General features: G+C 65.9%; 2 protein-coding genes and 1 non-coding gene across 3 annotated transcripts; 2 read left to right on the top strand and 1 right to left on the bottom strand.

The window, feature by feature from the left end:
- Positions 1-121: 121 nt before the first annotated feature.
- ILF2 (interleukin enhancer binding factor 2) lies at positions 122-3,898 on the bottom strand. The gene is made up of 14 exons (XM_048288810.1): positions 3,849-3,898; positions 3,324-3,365; positions 3,133-3,175; positions 2,408-2,512; positions 2,131-2,208; positions 1,894-1,996; positions 1,725-1,790; positions 1,499-1,615; positions 1,334-1,412; positions 1,138-1,225; positions 961-1,022; positions 682-796; positions 514-604; positions 122-430 (listed from the first exon to the last, which is right to left on the bottom strand). Exons 1-14 carry the CDS (start codon positions 3,851-3,853, stop codon positions 270-272), a joined length of 1,155 nt encoding a protein of 384 aa, XP_048144767.1. The 5' UTR covers positions 3,854-3,898; the 3' UTR covers positions 122-269.
- Positions 3,899-4,107: 209 nt separating this feature from the next.
- TRNAM-CAU lies at positions 4,108-4,179 on the top strand. Its single transcript has one exon. It is a non-coding gene; the product is annotated as a tRNA-Met (tRNA).
- An 829-nt stretch (positions 4,180-5,008) lies between these two features.
- NPR1 (natriuretic peptide receptor 1) lies at positions 5,009-16,085 on the top strand. Its single transcript, XM_048288806.1, has 21 exons — positions 5,009-5,760; positions 6,724-6,923; positions 7,037-7,150; positions 7,299-7,434; positions 7,647-7,738; positions 7,844-7,979; positions 8,055-8,139; positions 8,220-8,340; positions 8,575-8,649; positions 8,730-8,807; positions 8,901-9,005; positions 9,322-9,393; positions 9,513-9,672; positions 9,752-9,907; positions 11,284-11,452; positions 11,754-11,900; positions 11,978-12,170; positions 12,691-12,865; positions 14,901-14,999; positions 15,085-15,176; positions 15,954-16,085. Exons 1-21 carry the CDS (start codon positions 5,070-5,072, stop codon positions 16,014-16,016), a joined length of 3,159 nt encoding a protein of 1,052 aa, XP_048144763.1. The 5' UTR covers positions 5,009-5,069; the 3' UTR covers positions 16,017-16,085.
- Positions 16,086-16,089: the final 4 nt, after the last annotated feature.

Below are 16,089 nucleotides of genomic sequence, written 5' to 3'. Positions count from 1 at the left end.
GCCCCAAGTGGGTTCTGGGCAGCCCCAGGTGGGTCCTTCAAGTCCTGGATCCTTCTCCAGCTGCTCCACCTGTCTCATTCCCATCTAATCCCACATGGATCTGAACAAGCAGGACACGCTGGAAAGGGGGGATGCTTTAATGTGCAACTTACAAAACAGGGACACGGGACAGGGACACGTCAGGTGACCGAGGAGGGGCCCAGACCCCCTGGTGTCCCTCGGCCGGTGTCCCCTCACCTGCTCCAGGCGGCACAGGTGTCACTGGGCCCTCACTCTTGCGTCTCCATGCTCTCCTCCTCCTCGCCTGCCGCCGGCTCTTCCTGGTTTTCCTCTTCCTCTTCCCCTTCCTTCTTCTCCGGAGGTTTCTCGTACGCCTTCTCCGACGGCGTCACGATCACCCCGTCCCACGTGGACATCTCGGACGCCAGGTCTGCGCCAAGAGGTGACCCTGGGGACCCACTCGGGGATCCCAGCCCCATTCCCACCCGGACACACCCCCCCAGCACCACTCACAGCTGGCGTCACCCTCCTGTCCCAGGATTTTCCGGTATCCTCCGTGGGAGAGGATGCGGACGAGGGTCTGGGCAGTGTAGCACACCATGTCCTGGGGACAGGGACGGGTCAGTGTGGGCACAGAGACCACCCCTGTGTCCCCTCCCCTTCGAGGACCCTCCCCCTCACCTGCTGCTCCAGCGTCATCACCGTGTGCACGCGGAAGTTCCCGCTCTCGCATGGATCCGTGATGCCGACGGAGCCGGGCAGGAAGAGCCCGGCCGCCAGGATCTGGAGGCAGCGCCTGCACACGGGACATTGTGGGTTAAAACTGGATCCTTCCAGCAAAAACACCACTAGCTGCATGAGTTGGATGCATCTCCCAGCTAAGCCCCTGAGATTCCAACGGTTTTATCGGGAAAACGGAGCCGCAATGGGAATTCCTGTGAGGGAAGCGATGCCACGGACCTGTAGGCGATGTTGAGGGCCAGGGGCTGCCGGGTGGGGTTGTTCATCACGGCGTAGTGTCCCTGGAGGAGGAAAGGAACAGGAATTAGGGCAGGAAGAACGGAAGAATCCCAGCCTGGAATGAGAATCCCAACTCCTGCCGGGATCAGGATCAGCACCACATCAGAGTCCCCTCACCAGCAGGTCCAGGATCCAGGGCGTGAGCGGCTCGAAGCCGGGGAAGCGAATCCTCAGATCCTTGAGCAGCCGGATCAGGACCTTCACCCTGGAGCAGAGGCAGGAGGAGGGTCAGTCCCACACCGGCACCGCTCTCCGTGTTCTCAGGAATGAGGATTTGGATTGGGATCCACGGATCCCTGGGCGCCGGACTCACGTGGACTGCGAGGCGTTCTCCTCGAACCACCGCGCGTGCCGGATGGCGGCCAGGGCGCTCTGCAGCACCTTGATGTCCACTGCAAGAAGCAGAAATTCCCAGGTTTTTCCAGCCGGCTCCGGGCGCCGCTGCAGCTCCGGGCGGGAAGCACGACCGGGCGCTCACGGTGCAGCTCCGGGTCCAGCTTGCGCAGGTTGGGCGGCACCGTGGTGATCAGGATCTTCACCGTGGCGTCGGCCGAGCTGATCTCGAAGCCGGTCTCGTTGGTCAGCATGGTCAGGACTGAGGGGGGAAAAGACCGGGAATTCCGCGTGGAGGTGCTGGGAAGCTCCGTGGGAATGCGGGAATGGTCGCGGATCTCAGCCCACGCTGCTCCGGAGCGCGGCCCCACCTTCGCTGGGGTCCTGTGCCCGCAGGCTCTCCACCACCTTGTTCCCCAAGGCTGCCACGGCTTCCACTGGGAAAAAGGAGAAGGAAAAGGAGGAGGAGAAGGGTTGGAGCTGGGCCAGGTGCCAAGGGCCGCTCGGATCCCGCCCGGATCCCGCCCAGAGGGCACTCACAGGTGGGCAGGATCTTCAGGATCACCACCAGATCTGCCACGTTGTGCCCCGTCGTCATCGTCCCCTTCTTGTAGGAGCCCACCTGGCGAACCTCCTCGATTTGCTGTTGGAAGAACACCCCAAAATCCCGGGAATTCAACCCACGTGCCGTGTTTGGGGGGCTCAGCATCGATCCTTAACCCGGCCCAGGCCGGGAGCACCTTCCCGTGGAGCTCTTTTCCCAACTTTGGCACTCACCACTTCAAACGTTCCCGGAGCCACAATTAAATTGTCGATGACATTGTTGATCTTGGTCACCAGGGACAGAATGGAAGCCTGGGAAGGAACGGGACAGGGATTATCCAGGAACACCTGGAATAATCCCATTTCCAGAGCACAAAATCCACCTTATGATCCAAAAAACTCTTCCAAGGTGCTTATTCTGGAGAACTAACTATTTTTTAGGCCGCTCCTGAAGGACTTTGGATTCTCCAAGCCCCATCCCAAGGGTTTGGGGGAATTTTGGGCACGGCACCTGCTCAGCAGCAGTGGGAGCCAGGTCCTGGTTCCTCTTGAGCAGGGCCTCGCTGAAGGCCGTCTCATCCGCCGCGGGCTTGACGCGGGGAAACGCCATCTCGCACTGGAACGGGACGGAATTCCCGCCAGGATTTTATCCTCTGGCACGATTCCGCCTTCGCGTTACCCTACAAGAGCTCCACAGGTGTCCAGGAGCTCCCACCTGTGCGGCTCCGGGGCAGATCCAGAGGGTTTTAGTAACTCTATCCAAGAATTTATTAAATAAATGTGTTAACCCCCTTTGTCTGCAGCTGCAGGGCCTTGGAATCGCCTGTCCAAAGGGAAAAACTCAGGGAATTTGCGGGGAGGGAATGATTTCCTCCTGGGAAAGGTGGGAAACAGGCAAGAGGACACCTGAGGGGGAGCAACAGGTATTGACATCACCCTGAGGAGGGGGGACAAACCTCAGTCCAGGGATTTTTTCTGTTATAATCCCAAAAACCCCAATCCTGGAATGATTTGTGTCGTCATTCCTCGACTGTGTCCCATTACCCCATCTCTAACAGCAGTAAAATCCTTTTGTTTGGGCTTTTAACTGATCCAACAGCGTTTTTAGGGAATTCATGCAGTTCACCCACACTGTGAGAACCCAAACCCCCCCCCAAATCCGGGATGGGGGGTCGTTAACCCTGGAAAAATCCTGGAAAATTCCCGGGAATTGCCCTCGGGGCACGGGTTACTCACGACATAGAAGTCGAACGGGATGTGGGGCACAAAGGGCCGGAACCTAAAGGGGAGAGAAAACCCCACTTCACTCCCTGAGCTCGGCAGCCCCTCCCGCCCCCCGTCACGACACGGCCCTGTCGCGACATGCAGGGACCCGGCCCGGCCCCCCCGGGCCCCCTCAGCAGCTCCGGACTCGCCCCGGGACTCGCCTGGACCCGAAGCGGCCGCCGCGGCCGCGGCCTCGATCGCCCCTGCGGAGAGAGAACGGGAGCGGCGCTAACGGGGGGCTCAGAGCCCCGGGCCCGCTTCCCCCACCCCGGTCCCGTCGCCCCCCGGTGCTCCCCGCCCGCTGCCCCCGGTCCCGCCCCGGTCCCACTCAGGGTCCCCCCCAGCCCCGCTTTCTGTCCCGGTCCCGCCATCCCCCGGTTCCCCTCGGTCCTGATCCCCCCCGTTTCCCTCCTCGGCCCCGCCGGTCTCTTCCCGTTGCCCCACCGCGCTCCCGGTGTCTCCCCGCTCCCGCGGCCCCCCAGTCCCGGTCCCCCCCCCCACGGTCCCCGTGGTCTCCCCGCGGTGCCGGTTCTCCCTCCGTTTCCCCCTCCCTCCCTCGGTCCCGGTATCTCCCCGATCCCGCCGCCCCCCGGTCCCGCTCCCGCGAAGGTCTCGGTCCCCCCCGGTCCCGGTTCCCCCGGTGTCCCCCCGGTGTCCCCCCGCCCCCGGTGCCGCTGTCCCCCCACCTCATGTCGCCGCCGCTGCCGACAATGAAGCGCCGCTCACAGACCCCGCAGCAACCCGCCCGCCCATTGGCCGCCGCTCTCCCCTAGCCCGCCCCCCGCGGGGGCTCTGCCGGTAACCATTGGTGAAGCGGCCCGTCAATCAGATCCGGAAGCGGCCAATGGCGGCGCGCGCCGGGCGGCCGCTGGAGGGGGCGCGGGATCCATGAATGGAGCGCGTGGGCCAAGGTTATGGCATGCCCGGTAGAGTTCTTTATTCGTCAGCAGAGTGGCGCAGCGGGAGCGTGCTGGGCCCATAACCCAGAGGTCGATGGATCGAAACCATCCTCTGCTATCGCTTTTCATTCCTCGTTCTCACCTCCCTCCGGTTTGTTTTTGCTCATTAGCGTTTTTTATTTGCTGCACTGACTTCTCAACGCTCCGTAAATGCTTTCCCGGCTTCGTCCCGCGCGGCGAGTCGCCAGCATCGCGGCGTTACCGCGGGTGTCACCCTACCCGCTCCCACGCGCGTCCCCGAGCGCCGCGCGCGCCCCCGGGGGCTGCGGGTGTACCGTGACCGGCCCACTGCGCGCGTCCCCGCGTCCAAGCGCGTCCCCCTATGTGTGTCCCCACCCGCGCGTGTCCCCAGCCTCTGCCCGTGTCCCCACCCGAGCGCTGCCAGTGTCCCCAGCAGCCGCGCAACCCCCGAGCGGCATCTCCGGGGTCACCCCCCCGCTCCCGTGGGGCTGTCGTGACCCCTCCGCAGAGCAGAACCTCCCACGGAGGTGTGGGGGGCCGGAGGTGCCCAAGCCCCCCCCGGGCCCCCCGAGGCCGCGCGAAGGCTGCGGGGCTGCGTGGGGACAGCGCGGGGTCCGTGGGCCGGGGTGTCCCCTGCACATTGATGAGTTTCTCAGGTCTCAGCGCCCACGCGTGCCCGGGGTGGCAGCGGTGGCACCGGGGTGGTCGCGGCCGCCGGGACCCGACGCACGGAGCGGACACATCCCGGCACATCGCCCCCCCACCCCAAACGCCGTCCCACCGCCCCACGGGTGGGAATATCCCCACCCGCCAGCGGGCGGCCCCATCCGCCGCCCATCCCGGCTGGAATGCCGTGGGGGGAGCGGGCAGGAAGGAGTTAAGCTCGGTGTGGATGATAACGGCCCTTTGTGTCACCAGTGGGGGCGGCGAGCAAGGGCTCAGCCCCGCCGCGGGGGGGGGGGGGAAGCCACTCTCCGTCCGTGGGCGATGCTGGCGGTGCTGGCCCCGCTCCTGGCCTCGCTCCTGGCCCTGCTCCCGGGCGCGGTGACGGCCCCGGCCCCGCTGACCCTCGCCGTGGTGCTGCCCCAGCACAACCTCACCTACCCGTGGGCTTGGCCGCGCGTGGGACCCGCCGTGCGCTTGGCCGCGGCCGCCGTGAATTCCCGGCGGGATCTGCTGCCCGGCTTCACCCTCGGGTGGGTGTTCGGCAACAGCGAGGATCGCCACGGGGTCTGCTCGGAAATGGCCGCGCCGCTGGTGGCCGTGGACCTGCGGCTCTCCCATCACCCCGCGGCGTTTTTGGGGCCGGGGTGCGTCTACTCGGCGGCGCCGGTGGCCCGGTTCACCAGCCACTGGCAGCTGCCGCTGGTCACGGCGGGGGCCGAAGCCCACGGCTTTGACGACAAGAGCGAGGAGTTCGGCTTGACCACCCGCGCCGGCCCCAGCCACCGCAAACTGGGCGAACTGGGCGTGCAGCTGCACCGGCGCTTCAACTGGACGCGGCGGGCGCTGCTGGTGTACTGGGACGAGCGAGTGGACGACCGGCCCTACTACTTCGCCGCCGAGGGCTTGTACGTGCAGCTGCCCACCCTGCGCAACCTCACGGTCATGGACGTGGTGTTCCGCGACGGCGGCAACTTCTCCTTCATCATCCAGGAGATCAAGGCGAAGGGGCGCAGTGAGTGCCGCCGACGGGGACGGCGGGGCGGGCAGGGCGACGGGGAGGGGGCCGTGTCGGCACGGGTGCCCATGGGTGTGCCAGGCTTGGCACGCCTGTGCGGGGTGTTCGTGGCCATACATGGCTGCGCACAACTTTTACAGGGGTGTTCACAGCTGCACACGGGCGTGTCCAGCTGTGCCCAGCTGTGCACGGCTTCACACGGGGGTGTTCACGGGTGTCCGCAGGTGTTCATGGCCAGACACGGCTGGGCACGAATTTAAGGGGGTGTTTGCAGCTGTGCCCAGCTGTGCACGACTTCACACCGGGCTTTCGTGCTTATTCACGGCTGCGCAGGGGTGTTCATGGCCGGACACGGCTGTGCCCAGCTTTGCACGGGGGTTGCGCGGCTGTTCATGGCTGTTCATGGCTGTTACACGGATGTTCACAGCCGCACACGCGTGTCCCGCACACCCCCGCGCTGCCCCTGCCCCACCCTGACCCCCTGGACCCCTCCCCACTCCCTGTCCCACCGGGAACTCCGGGCGTTGTCACCTGTCCCGGAGTCCCGGGCTGGTTCTGTCCCATTCCATGGAACGGCTCCAACCCCGGATGGCACTGGGAGCCCCGGGGTGGGCGGTGGGTGCTCAGCCGCGGGGGTGCATTTTGGGGCCCCGGGGGTTGGCACGGCTGGAGGGGCCGTGGCGGGGGCCAGGCGGCACTCCCGGGGTCACGGTGTCGCCGAGAATCCATCAGGGCCGCGGGGAGGAGGAAACGGAGTCGGGAAAACAGGAAACCTCGGCCTGGCGCCGAGGGCAGCGCCGGGCAGGGCACGGTGGGGGGGCCGGCAGCGGGGTCGGGACCCCCCGGCCCGGGGGCACCGCAACCCCCGGCCGTGTCACGCAACGGCCGGCGACCCCCGGGATGCGGGGCTGGGGTCTCTGCGCTGTCGGGGCCGCATCCCAAGGGCCGTGTCCCCCCCAGTCGTGTACGTGTGCTGCGCCCCGGACACGCTGCGGGAGCTGATGCTGCAGGCGGAGCGTGAGGGGCTCACGGGGGGCGACTTCGCCTTCTTCTACATCGACACGTTCGGGGCCAGCCTGCAGGGCCAGCGCTTCCCCGAGCCCCGGCGGCCCTGGCACCGCGGGGACGCGCACGACGCCCGCGCCCGCCGCGCCTTCCAGGTGAGCGGGGTAGGCACAGCAGCACAGCCAGGTGGGCACGGATGGTCGCAGGTGGGCGTGGACACCCCCCGGGTGGGTCTGTCCAGCCCCTCCAGCCCCTGTCCCCACTCCAGGCCGTCACCATCATCACCTACAAGGAGCCCGAGAACCCCGAGTACCGGCCCTTCCTGGAGCGGCTCAAGGAGGAGGCGCGGGACCACTTCAACTTCTCCATGAAGGACGGATTGGTGGGACACGGAACGATGGGAATGACGGGGGGCACGGGGCTGGGGGGACAGCGGGGGCTGGGGACAAGGGGGGCGCGGGATGGAGCTGGGGACAGGGGACAGAGACCCCCGGCTGTGTCCTGTCCCCGAGCTGTCCCCGTGTCCCCAGATGAATTTCATCGCCGCCGCTTTCCACGACGGGGTCCTGCTCTACGCCCAAGCCCTCAACGAGACCCTGGAGCGCGGCGGCTCCGTCAGCGACGCCTCGGCCGTCACCCGCCAGATGTGGAACCGCACCTTCTACGGTGAGACCTGGCCTGGCCTGGCCCCTCCCTATCCTGTCCCCATCCCATCCCATCCCATCCCATCCCATCCCATCCCCATCCTATCCTTGTCCCCATCCCCATCCCATCCCGGTGCCACCTGCCAGTCCCTCCCCCCCGCCCCACTCCCAGGGTGATATTTTGGCATCAGAGCCCCCCCAGGTCCCCCCCAGCCCCTCACCCTCTGTCCCCAGGTGTCACCGGCTTCCTGAAGATCGACGAGCAGGGGGACCGGGAGAGCGACTATTCCCTGTGGGACATGGACCCCGAGCAGGGAAACTTCCAGGTGAGTCCCAGCACGGGGACAGCGGGGCCGGGGGCGGGGGGGGGGGGGGGGGGGGGGGGTCCGGGGGCTTCCCCCCACCCATTCCTTGCCTCCCCCATCCCAAAGATCGTGGCCAACTACAACGGCACCACCAAGAAGATCCAGATGGTGCCGGGGCGAGAGATCCACTGGCCGGGGAACGCGGTCCCGTCCGATGTCCCTCCCTGTGGCTTCGAGGGCACCGACCCCCAGTGCCTCAAAGGTGAGGGGGGGGGAGCCGCGAGACCCCCGCCCGGCCCCCCCCCGGGCCCTGACCGCTCCCTCCTCTCGCCGGCAGCCTCGCTGTCCACGCTGGAAGTCCTGTCCCTCGTGGTCAGCGTGATCCTCCTGGCCATCACCGCCACCTCCTTCTTCATCTACAGGTGCGGGGGCCGCGGGGTGGGGCGGGGACCCCGGGGCGGGGGGCGCGGGCGGGGGTCTCACGAGCCCCCCCCGGGCGCAGGAAGCTGCAGCTGGAGAACGAGCTGGCGGCCGAGCTGTGGCGGGTGCGCTGGGAGGACGTGCAGATGAGCAGCCTGGAGAAACACCTGCGGAGCGCCGGCAGCAAACTCACCCTGTCCCTGGTGGGCACCGGGGGCACCGGGGGGACCGGGGGCACCGGGGGGGACCGGGGTCACCCCACAGCCCCTCTTGGGGACCCGCGACCGGAGTCACGCCCCGGCCCCACTCGGGGACTGGGGGAACCGGGGTTGCGCCATATCCCTGCTCAGGGATCGCGGGGACCGGGCTCACCCCACAGCCCCGCTCGGGGTCGGGGGCATTGGGGTGCCCGGGCTGACCCCACACCCCTGGCACAGCGGGGCTCCAACTACGGCTCGCTGATGACCACGGAGGGGCAGTTCCAGGTGTACGCCAAAACCGCCTATTACAAGGTACGGGGGCGGGGGAGCAGGGCGGACACCCACGACCCCGTCCCCACCCCCGGTGTCCCCACCCCCGGTGTCCCCCCCAGGGTAACCTGGTGGCCGTGAAGCACGTGAACCGCAAACGCATCGAGCTGACGCGCAAGGTCCTGTTCGAGCTCAAACATGTACGTGGCTGACCCCAGGGGTGTCCCCGGGCCGGGGGGGGGGGGGGGTGGGGGCACGGCGGGACCCCGGCCCACCCCCGCTGCCCCCGGCAGATGCGGGACGTGCAGAACGAGCACCTGACGCGGTTCATCGGCGCCTGCACCGACCCGCCCAACATCTGCATCCTGACCGAGTACTGCCCGCGAGGGAGCCTCCAGGTACGGCCGGGCCGGGGCTGCGGGGGTGGGAGGGCACCGGGAGCCCCATCCCGGGGCTGTGGGGCTGCGAGGGCACCGGGACCCCCATCCCGGGGTTGTGGGGCCGGGAGGGCACCGGGAGCCCCATCCCGGGGCTGTGGGGCTGCGAGGGCACCGGGACCCCCATCCCGGGGTTGTGGGGCCGGGAGGGCACCGGGAGCCCCATCCCGGGGCTGTGGGGCTGCGAGGGCACCGGGACCCCCATCCCGGGGCTGTGGGGCTGGGAGGGCACCGGGAGCCCCATCCCAGGGCCATCCCTGACCCCCCACGTCCCCAGGACATCCTGGAGAACGAGAGCATCACCCTGGACTGGATGTTCCGCTATTCCCTCACCCACGACATCGTCAAGGTACCCCCGGCATTCTCAGGGGGGTTCCCCATCCTGTGGGGGTCCCGCATCCCACAGGGATCCCCCACCCCACGGGTCAGTGGGGTCTGGCCGTGTCCGAGCTCTCTCCGCCTCTCCAGGGGATGCAATTCCTGCACAATGGGGTCATCGTGTCCCACGGGAACCTCAAGTCCTCCAACTGCGTGGTGGACTCGCGCTTCGTGCTGAAGATCACGGACTACGGGCTGGAGAGCTTCCGCGTGGCCCCCGACGCCGACGACACCCACGCGCTCTTTGCCAGTGAGACCCCCCCTTGTCCTCCCCCCCCGTGTCCCTCCCATGTTCCCCACCCGGCCTGACCCCGTCCCCGCTGCCGCAGAGAAGCTGTGGACGGCGCCGGAGCTGCTGCGCATGGAGGAGCCGCCGGCGCGGGGGACACAGAAGGGCGACGTCTACAGCTTCGGCATCATCCTGCAGGAGATTGCCCTGCGCAGCGGCGTCTTCTACGTGGAGGGGATGGACCTCAGCCCCAAAGGTCAGCGGGGACACGGGGGGACCTGCTGGGGGGTGGCCGGACCGGCCAGCGGGGTCTGGATGCATGGATGGGTGGTTGGAACCATGGATGGGTTCTTGGACGTGTTGGTGGGTGGTTGGAACCATGGATGGGTGACTGGAACCATGGATGGGTGGTTGGAACCATGGATGGGTGGTTGGAACCATGGATGGGTGGTCGGAACCATGGATGGGTGACTGGAACCATGGATGGGTGGTCGGAACCATGGATGGGTGGTTGGAACCATGGATGGGTGGTCGGAACCATGGATGGGTGGTTGGAACCATGGATGGGTGGTTGGAACCATGGATGGGTGGCTGGAACCATGGATGGGTGGTCGGAACCATGGATGGGTGACTGGAACCATGGATGGGTGGTCGGAACCATGGATGGGTGGTCGGAACCATGGATGGGTGGTTGGAACCATGGATGGGTGGCTGGAACCATGGATGGGTGGTTGGAACCATGGATGGGTGAATGGACGTGTTGGTGGGTGGTTGGAACCATGGATGGGTGGTTGGAACCGTGGATGGGTGGTTGGAACCATGGATGGGTGGCTGGAACCATGGATGGGTGGTTGGAACCATGGATGGGTGAATGGACGTGTTGGTGGGTGGTTGGAACCATGGATGGGTGGTTGGAACCGTGGATGGGTGGTTGGAACCATGGATGGGTGACTGGAACCATGGATGGGTGGTCGGAACCATGGATGGGTGGTTGGAACCATGGATGGGTGAATGGACGTGTTGGTGGGTGGTTGGAACCATGGATGGGTGGTTGGAACCATGGATGGATGGTTGGAACCATGGATGGGTGACTGGAACCATGGATGGGTGGTTGGAACCATGGATGGGTTCTTGGACGCGTTGGTGGGTGGTTGGAACCATGGATGGATGGTTGGAACCATGGATGGATGGTTGGAACCATGGATGGGTGACTGGAACCATGGATGGGTGGTTGGAACCATGGATGGGTTCTTGGACGCGTTGGTGGGTGGCTGGAACCATGGATGGGTGGTTGGAACCATGGATGGGTTCTTGGACGCGTTGGTGGGTGGCTGGAACCATGGATGGGTGGCTGGAACCACAGATGGGTGGTTGGAACCACAGATGGGTGGTTGGATGCGTTGGTGGGTGGTCGGAGCTGGTGATGGGTGGTTGGAGCTTCTGATGAGTTCCTGGAGCCTCTCATGGGTTGTTGGACTCATCAAAGGGTGGTTGGACGTGTTGATGAGTTCTCGGACCTGCCGATGAGTTGCTGGACTGGCCAATGGGTTTTTGGACGCACTGGGGGGTTCCTGGACCTGCTGATGAGTCCTCGTGGGTGCTGCCCTGCCTGACGGGCTCCCGTCCCCACAGAGATCATCGAGCGCGTCAAGAGCGGGGAGCGGCCCAGCTTCCGGCCCTCGGCCAACGTCGGCTGTCACCTGGAGGAGCTGGGGCAGCTGATGCAGCACTGCTGGGCCGAGGACGTCCTGGAGCGCCCCGACTTCAACCAGATCAAGGTCCAGCTCCGCAAGTTCAACAGGTGCCACCACGGCCCCTGACCTGCAGGCCAGGGGTGACCCCCAGAGAGGGTCCTTGGGTGAGGGGTGGCCCCCAAAAAGGGTCTTTGAGTGAGAGGTGACCCCAAGGAAAGGTCCCTGGATGAGGGGGTGACATCCAGAGAGGATCTTTGGGTTGGGAGGTGACTCCCAGAAAGGATCCCCGGGTGGGAGGTGACCCCCAAAAAGGGTCTGCAGGTGGGAGGTGACCCCCAAAAAGGGTCCCCAGGTGGGAGGTGACCCCCGAAAAGTGTCCCCGGGCGGGAGGTGACGCCGTTCCCGCAGGGAGAGCAGCACCAACATCCTGGACAACCTCCTGTCGCGCATGGAGCAATACGCCAACAACCTGGAGGAGCTGGTGGAGGAGCGCACCCAGGCCTACCTGGAGGAGAAGCGCAAGGCCGAGGCTCTGCTCTACCAGATCCTGCCCCAGTGAGCTCCGCGGGGGAGGAGGGCCCTGGGGGGCATCCTGGGGGCCGTGCCCGCCCTGACCCCGCCGTTGTCCCCAGCTCGGTGGCGGAGCAGCTCAAGCGGGGGGAGACGGTGCAGGCGGAGGCGTTCGACAGCGTCACCATCTACTTCAGCGACATCGTGGGGTTCACGGCGCTGTCGGCGCAGAGCACCCCCATGCAGGTGGTGACGCTGCTCAACGACCTCTACACCTGCTTCGATGCCATCATCGACAACTTCGACGTCTACAAGGTGAGGGTGGCACGCCCAGGGACACATAGGGACGTGTAGGGACACTCACGGACACACATGGATGTGTAGGGACGTGTAGGGATGTGTGTGGATGTTTAGGGACACGCTGGACATGTCCCCGCCGCTGTCACAGAGTTTCAGAATCAGAAAATCCCAGAAAGGCGGGAACGGGGAATCACAGGATCAGAGAATCCTGGAATCTCCGAGTCCCAGAATCGCAGAGTCCCAGAACCCCAGAATGCTGATAGTCCAGAATCTAAACACCTCGGAATCCCAGAATCCCAACATCCCAAAACCCTGGAATCCCAGAATCCCAACATCCCAAAACCCCGGAATCCCAGAATCTGAGCACAACAGAATCACAGAATGCCATAATTACAGAATCCCAACATCCCAGAATCCCAGGATCAGTGAGGTCAGGAAAACCCTCCCAGTCCTTCTTCGGACACCTCCAGGGATGAGGACCCCAAACCTCTGCCTGGCCGCCCTTTTCCATGAGGGAATTCCCGGTTTCCCGCAGGTGGAGACCATCGGGGACGCCTACATGGTGGTGTCGGGGCTGCCGGTGCGCAACGGGAAGCTGCACGCGCGGGAGGTGGCGCGGATGGCGCTGGCCCTGCTCGACGCCGTGCGCTCCTTCCGCATCCGCCACCGGCCCCAGCAGCAGCTGGAGCTGCGCATCGGCATCCACACGGGTCAGCATTCCATGGGAACGGGAATGGGAACGGGAATGGGAATGGGAATGGGAATGGGAATGGGAACGGGCATCCACACGGGTCAGCATTCCATGGGAACGGGAATGGGAGCGGGAATGGGAATGGGAATGGGAATGGGAACGGGCATCCACACGGGTCAGCATTCCATGGGAACGGGAATGGGAGCGGGAATGGGAATGGGAATGGGGATGGGAATGGGAACGGGCATCCACATGGGTCAGCATTCCATGGGAACGGGAATGGGAATGGGAGCGGGAATGGGAATGGGAATGGGGATGGGAATGGGAACGGGCATCCACATGGGTCAGCATTCCATGGGAACGGGAATGGGAACGGGAATGGGAATGAGAATGGGAACGGGCATCCACACGGGTCAGCATTCCATGGGAACGGGAATGGGAACGGGAATGGGAATGAGAATGGGAACGGGCATCCACACGGGTCAGCATTCCATGGGAACGGGAATGGGAACGGGAATGGGAATGGGAATGGGAACGGGCATCCACACGGGTCAGCATTCCATGGGAACGGGAATGGGAACGGGAATGGGAATGGGAATGGGAATGGGAACGGGCATCCACACGGGTCAGCATTCCATGGGAACGGGAATGGGAACGGGAATGGGAATGGGAATGGGAATGGGAACGGGCATCCACACGGGTCAGCATTCCATGGGAACGGGAATGGGAACGGGAATGGGAATGGGAATGGGAACGGGCATCCACACGGGTCAGTATTCCACGGGAATGGGAATGGGAATGGGAGTGGGAATGGGAACGGGAACAGGAACGGGAACGGGAATGGGAACGGGCATCAGCATCCACACGGGTCAGCATTCCATGGGAACGGGAATGGGAATGGGCATCCACAGATTCCATGGGAATGGGAACGGGAATGGGAATGGGCATCCACACAGGTCGGTGGGAATGGGGTCAGTGACGGGGACAGAGATGGATACAGGGCCAGGGCCAGGGCCAGTCCAAGGGGATGGGGACTGGGCAGCCCCCGGCTTCCCGGGGTGGCACCGGTGGCACAGGAGGGTCCAGGGTGGCACCAGTGGCACGGGGGGGACTGGGGTGGCACCGGTGACACAGGAGGGGTCAGGGTGGCACCGGTGGCACAGGGGTGGCTGGGGTGGCACAGGAGGGTCCAGGGTGACACCGGTGGCACAGGCAGGGTCCGGGGTGGCACAGGCAGGGTCCAGGGTGGCACCGGTGGCACAGGAGGGGTCAGGGTGGCATCGGTGGCACAGGCAGGGCCGGGGTGGCACAGGAGGGTCCAGGGTGGCACCAGTGGCACAGGGGTGGCTGGGGTGACACAGGAGGGGTCAGGGTGGCACCGGTGGCACAGGCGGGTCCGGGGTGGCACAGGCAGGGCCGGGGTGACACAGGAGGGGCCAGGGTGACACTGGTGGCACAGGGGTGGCTGGGGTGTCACAGGCAGGGCCGGGGTGACACCGGTGGCACAGGCAGGGCCGGGGTGGCACAGGAGGGTCCAGGGTGACACCGGTGGCACAGGCGGGGTCTGGGGTGACACAGGAGGGGTCAGGGTGGCACCGGTGGCACAGGCAGGGTCTGGGGTGACACAGGAGGGGTCAGGGTGACACCGGTGGCACAGGCGGGTCCGGGGTGGCACAGGAGGGTCCAGGGTGACACCGGTGGCACAGGCAGGGCCGGGGTGGCACAGGAGGGTCCAGGGTGACACCGGTGGCACAGGCAGGGTCCGGGATGACACAGGAGGGGTCAGGGTGACACCGGTGGCACAGGCGGGTCCGGGGTGGCACAGGAGGGTCCAGGGTGACACCGGTGGCACAGGCGGGTCCGGGGTGGCACAGGCAGGGCCGGGGTGACACCGGTGGCACAGGCAGGGTCCGGGATGACACAGGAGGGGTCAGGGTGACACCGGTGGCACAGGCAGGGTCCGGAGTGGCACAGGAGGGGTCAGGGTGGCACCGGTGGCACAGGCAGGGCCGGGGTGGCACCGGCGGCACCGGCGGCTCTCGGTGTCCCCGCAGGTCCGGTCTGCGCGGGGGTGGTGGGGCTGAAGATGCCGCGGTACTGCCTGTTCGGGGACACCGTCAACACGGCCTCGCGCATGGAGTCCAACGGCGAAGGTGACGATCGGGGGGGCTCAGGGGACACCCCGGGGACACCCTGGGGACACCCCGGGGTGCTGAGGGTCCCACACCCACCCCCCAGCCTTGAAGATCCACATCTCGGGGGTCACCAAGGCCGTGCTGGAGGAGTTTGGGTGCTTCGAGCTGGAGCTGCGGGGGGATGTGGAGATGAAGGTGAGCCCCGAGCCTCCCAAACTGCCCCGGTACCCCCCAAAACTGCTCCAACCCCCCCCCCCCAAACCCCTAAAACTGCCCCAATACCCCCCCCCCCCAAACTGCCCCATTACCCCCAAACTGCCCCAATACCCCCCTCAAACTGCCCCGATACCCCCCCCCAACTGCCCCGATACCCCCCCAAACTGCCCCAAACCCCTAAAACTGCCCCAAACCCCCCCAAACTGCCCCGATACCCCCAAACTGCCCCGATACCACCGAAACTGCCCCGATACCCCCCAAACTGCCCCGATACCCCCAAACTGCCCTGATACCCCCCCAAACTGCCCCAAACCCCCCCAAACTGCCTCGATACCCCCCCAAACTGCCTCAAACCCCTAAAACTGCCTCGATACCCTCCCAAACTGCCCCGACACCCCCAAACTGCCCCAACCCCCCCCAAACTGCCTCGATACCCCCCCAAACTGCCCCAAACCCCTAAAACTGCCCCAACCCCTCAAACAGCCCCAACCTTCCCCCAAGCAACTTCAACCCCCCCAAAAGAGCTCCCAAACCCCCCCAACTCAGTTCCGACTCCCCCAAACTGCCCTGACCCCCCCCCCCCACAAAACAACCCCAAACCCCCCCACAGTCTCACCCCAATGGGGACCCTCACCCCAATCCCTGGGGAAAAGCGCCTCCCCCCCCCCACCCCCGCACCCCAAATCCCGGGGTACCCCCAGCGCCCCCCCTTGCACCCCAAATCTCGGGGTACCCCCAGCGCCCCCTCCCCCGCAGGGCAAGGGCAAGCTCAGGACCTATTGGCTCCTGGGGGAGCGCGGGAGCGGCACCCGGGGGTGACCCCCCCCCACCCTGAACCCCAAAATCAGCCCAGGCACCACAACCACGGACCCCTCCCCCCCTCCCAGGGGCT

This window comes from Corvus hawaiiensis, chromosome 29 (assembly GCF_020740725.1).
Source record: "Corvus hawaiiensis isolate bCorHaw1 chromosome 29, bCorHaw1.pri.cur, whole genome shotgun sequence".
In the NCBI taxonomy this organism is placed as follows: domain Eukaryota; kingdom Metazoa; phylum Chordata; class Aves; order Passeriformes; family Corvidae; genus Corvus; species Corvus hawaiiensis.
This window is presented reverse-complemented; position numbering and strand designations above follow the sequence as displayed.

Bases quoted from the DNA above. Each gene is read 5' to 3' on its own strand.
- ILF2 (XM_048288810.1), bottom strand. The intron at 1,791-1,893 runs GTGAGTGCCCTC...CCTTTTTCCCAG, and splicing joins CCTGAAGATCCTGCCCACCT to TGGAAGCCGTGGCAGCCTTG. The intron at 1,413-1,498 runs GTGAGCGCCCGG...TGCTTCTTGCAG, and splicing joins GCTGGACCCGGAGCTGCACC to TGGACATCAAGGTGCTGCAG.
- NPR1 (XM_048288806.1), top strand. From the start codon at position 5,070: ATGCTGGCGGTGCTGGCCCCGCTCCTGGCCTCGCTCCTGGCCCTGCTC. The intron at 8,341-8,574 runs GTGGGCACCGGG...CCCCTGGCACAG, and splicing joins GCAAACTCACCCTGTCCCTG to CGGGGCTCCAACTACGGCTC. The intron at 8,808-8,900 runs GTACGTGGCTGA...TGCCCCCGGCAG, and splicing joins TCCTGTTCGAGCTCAAACAT to ATGCGGGACGTGCAGAACGA.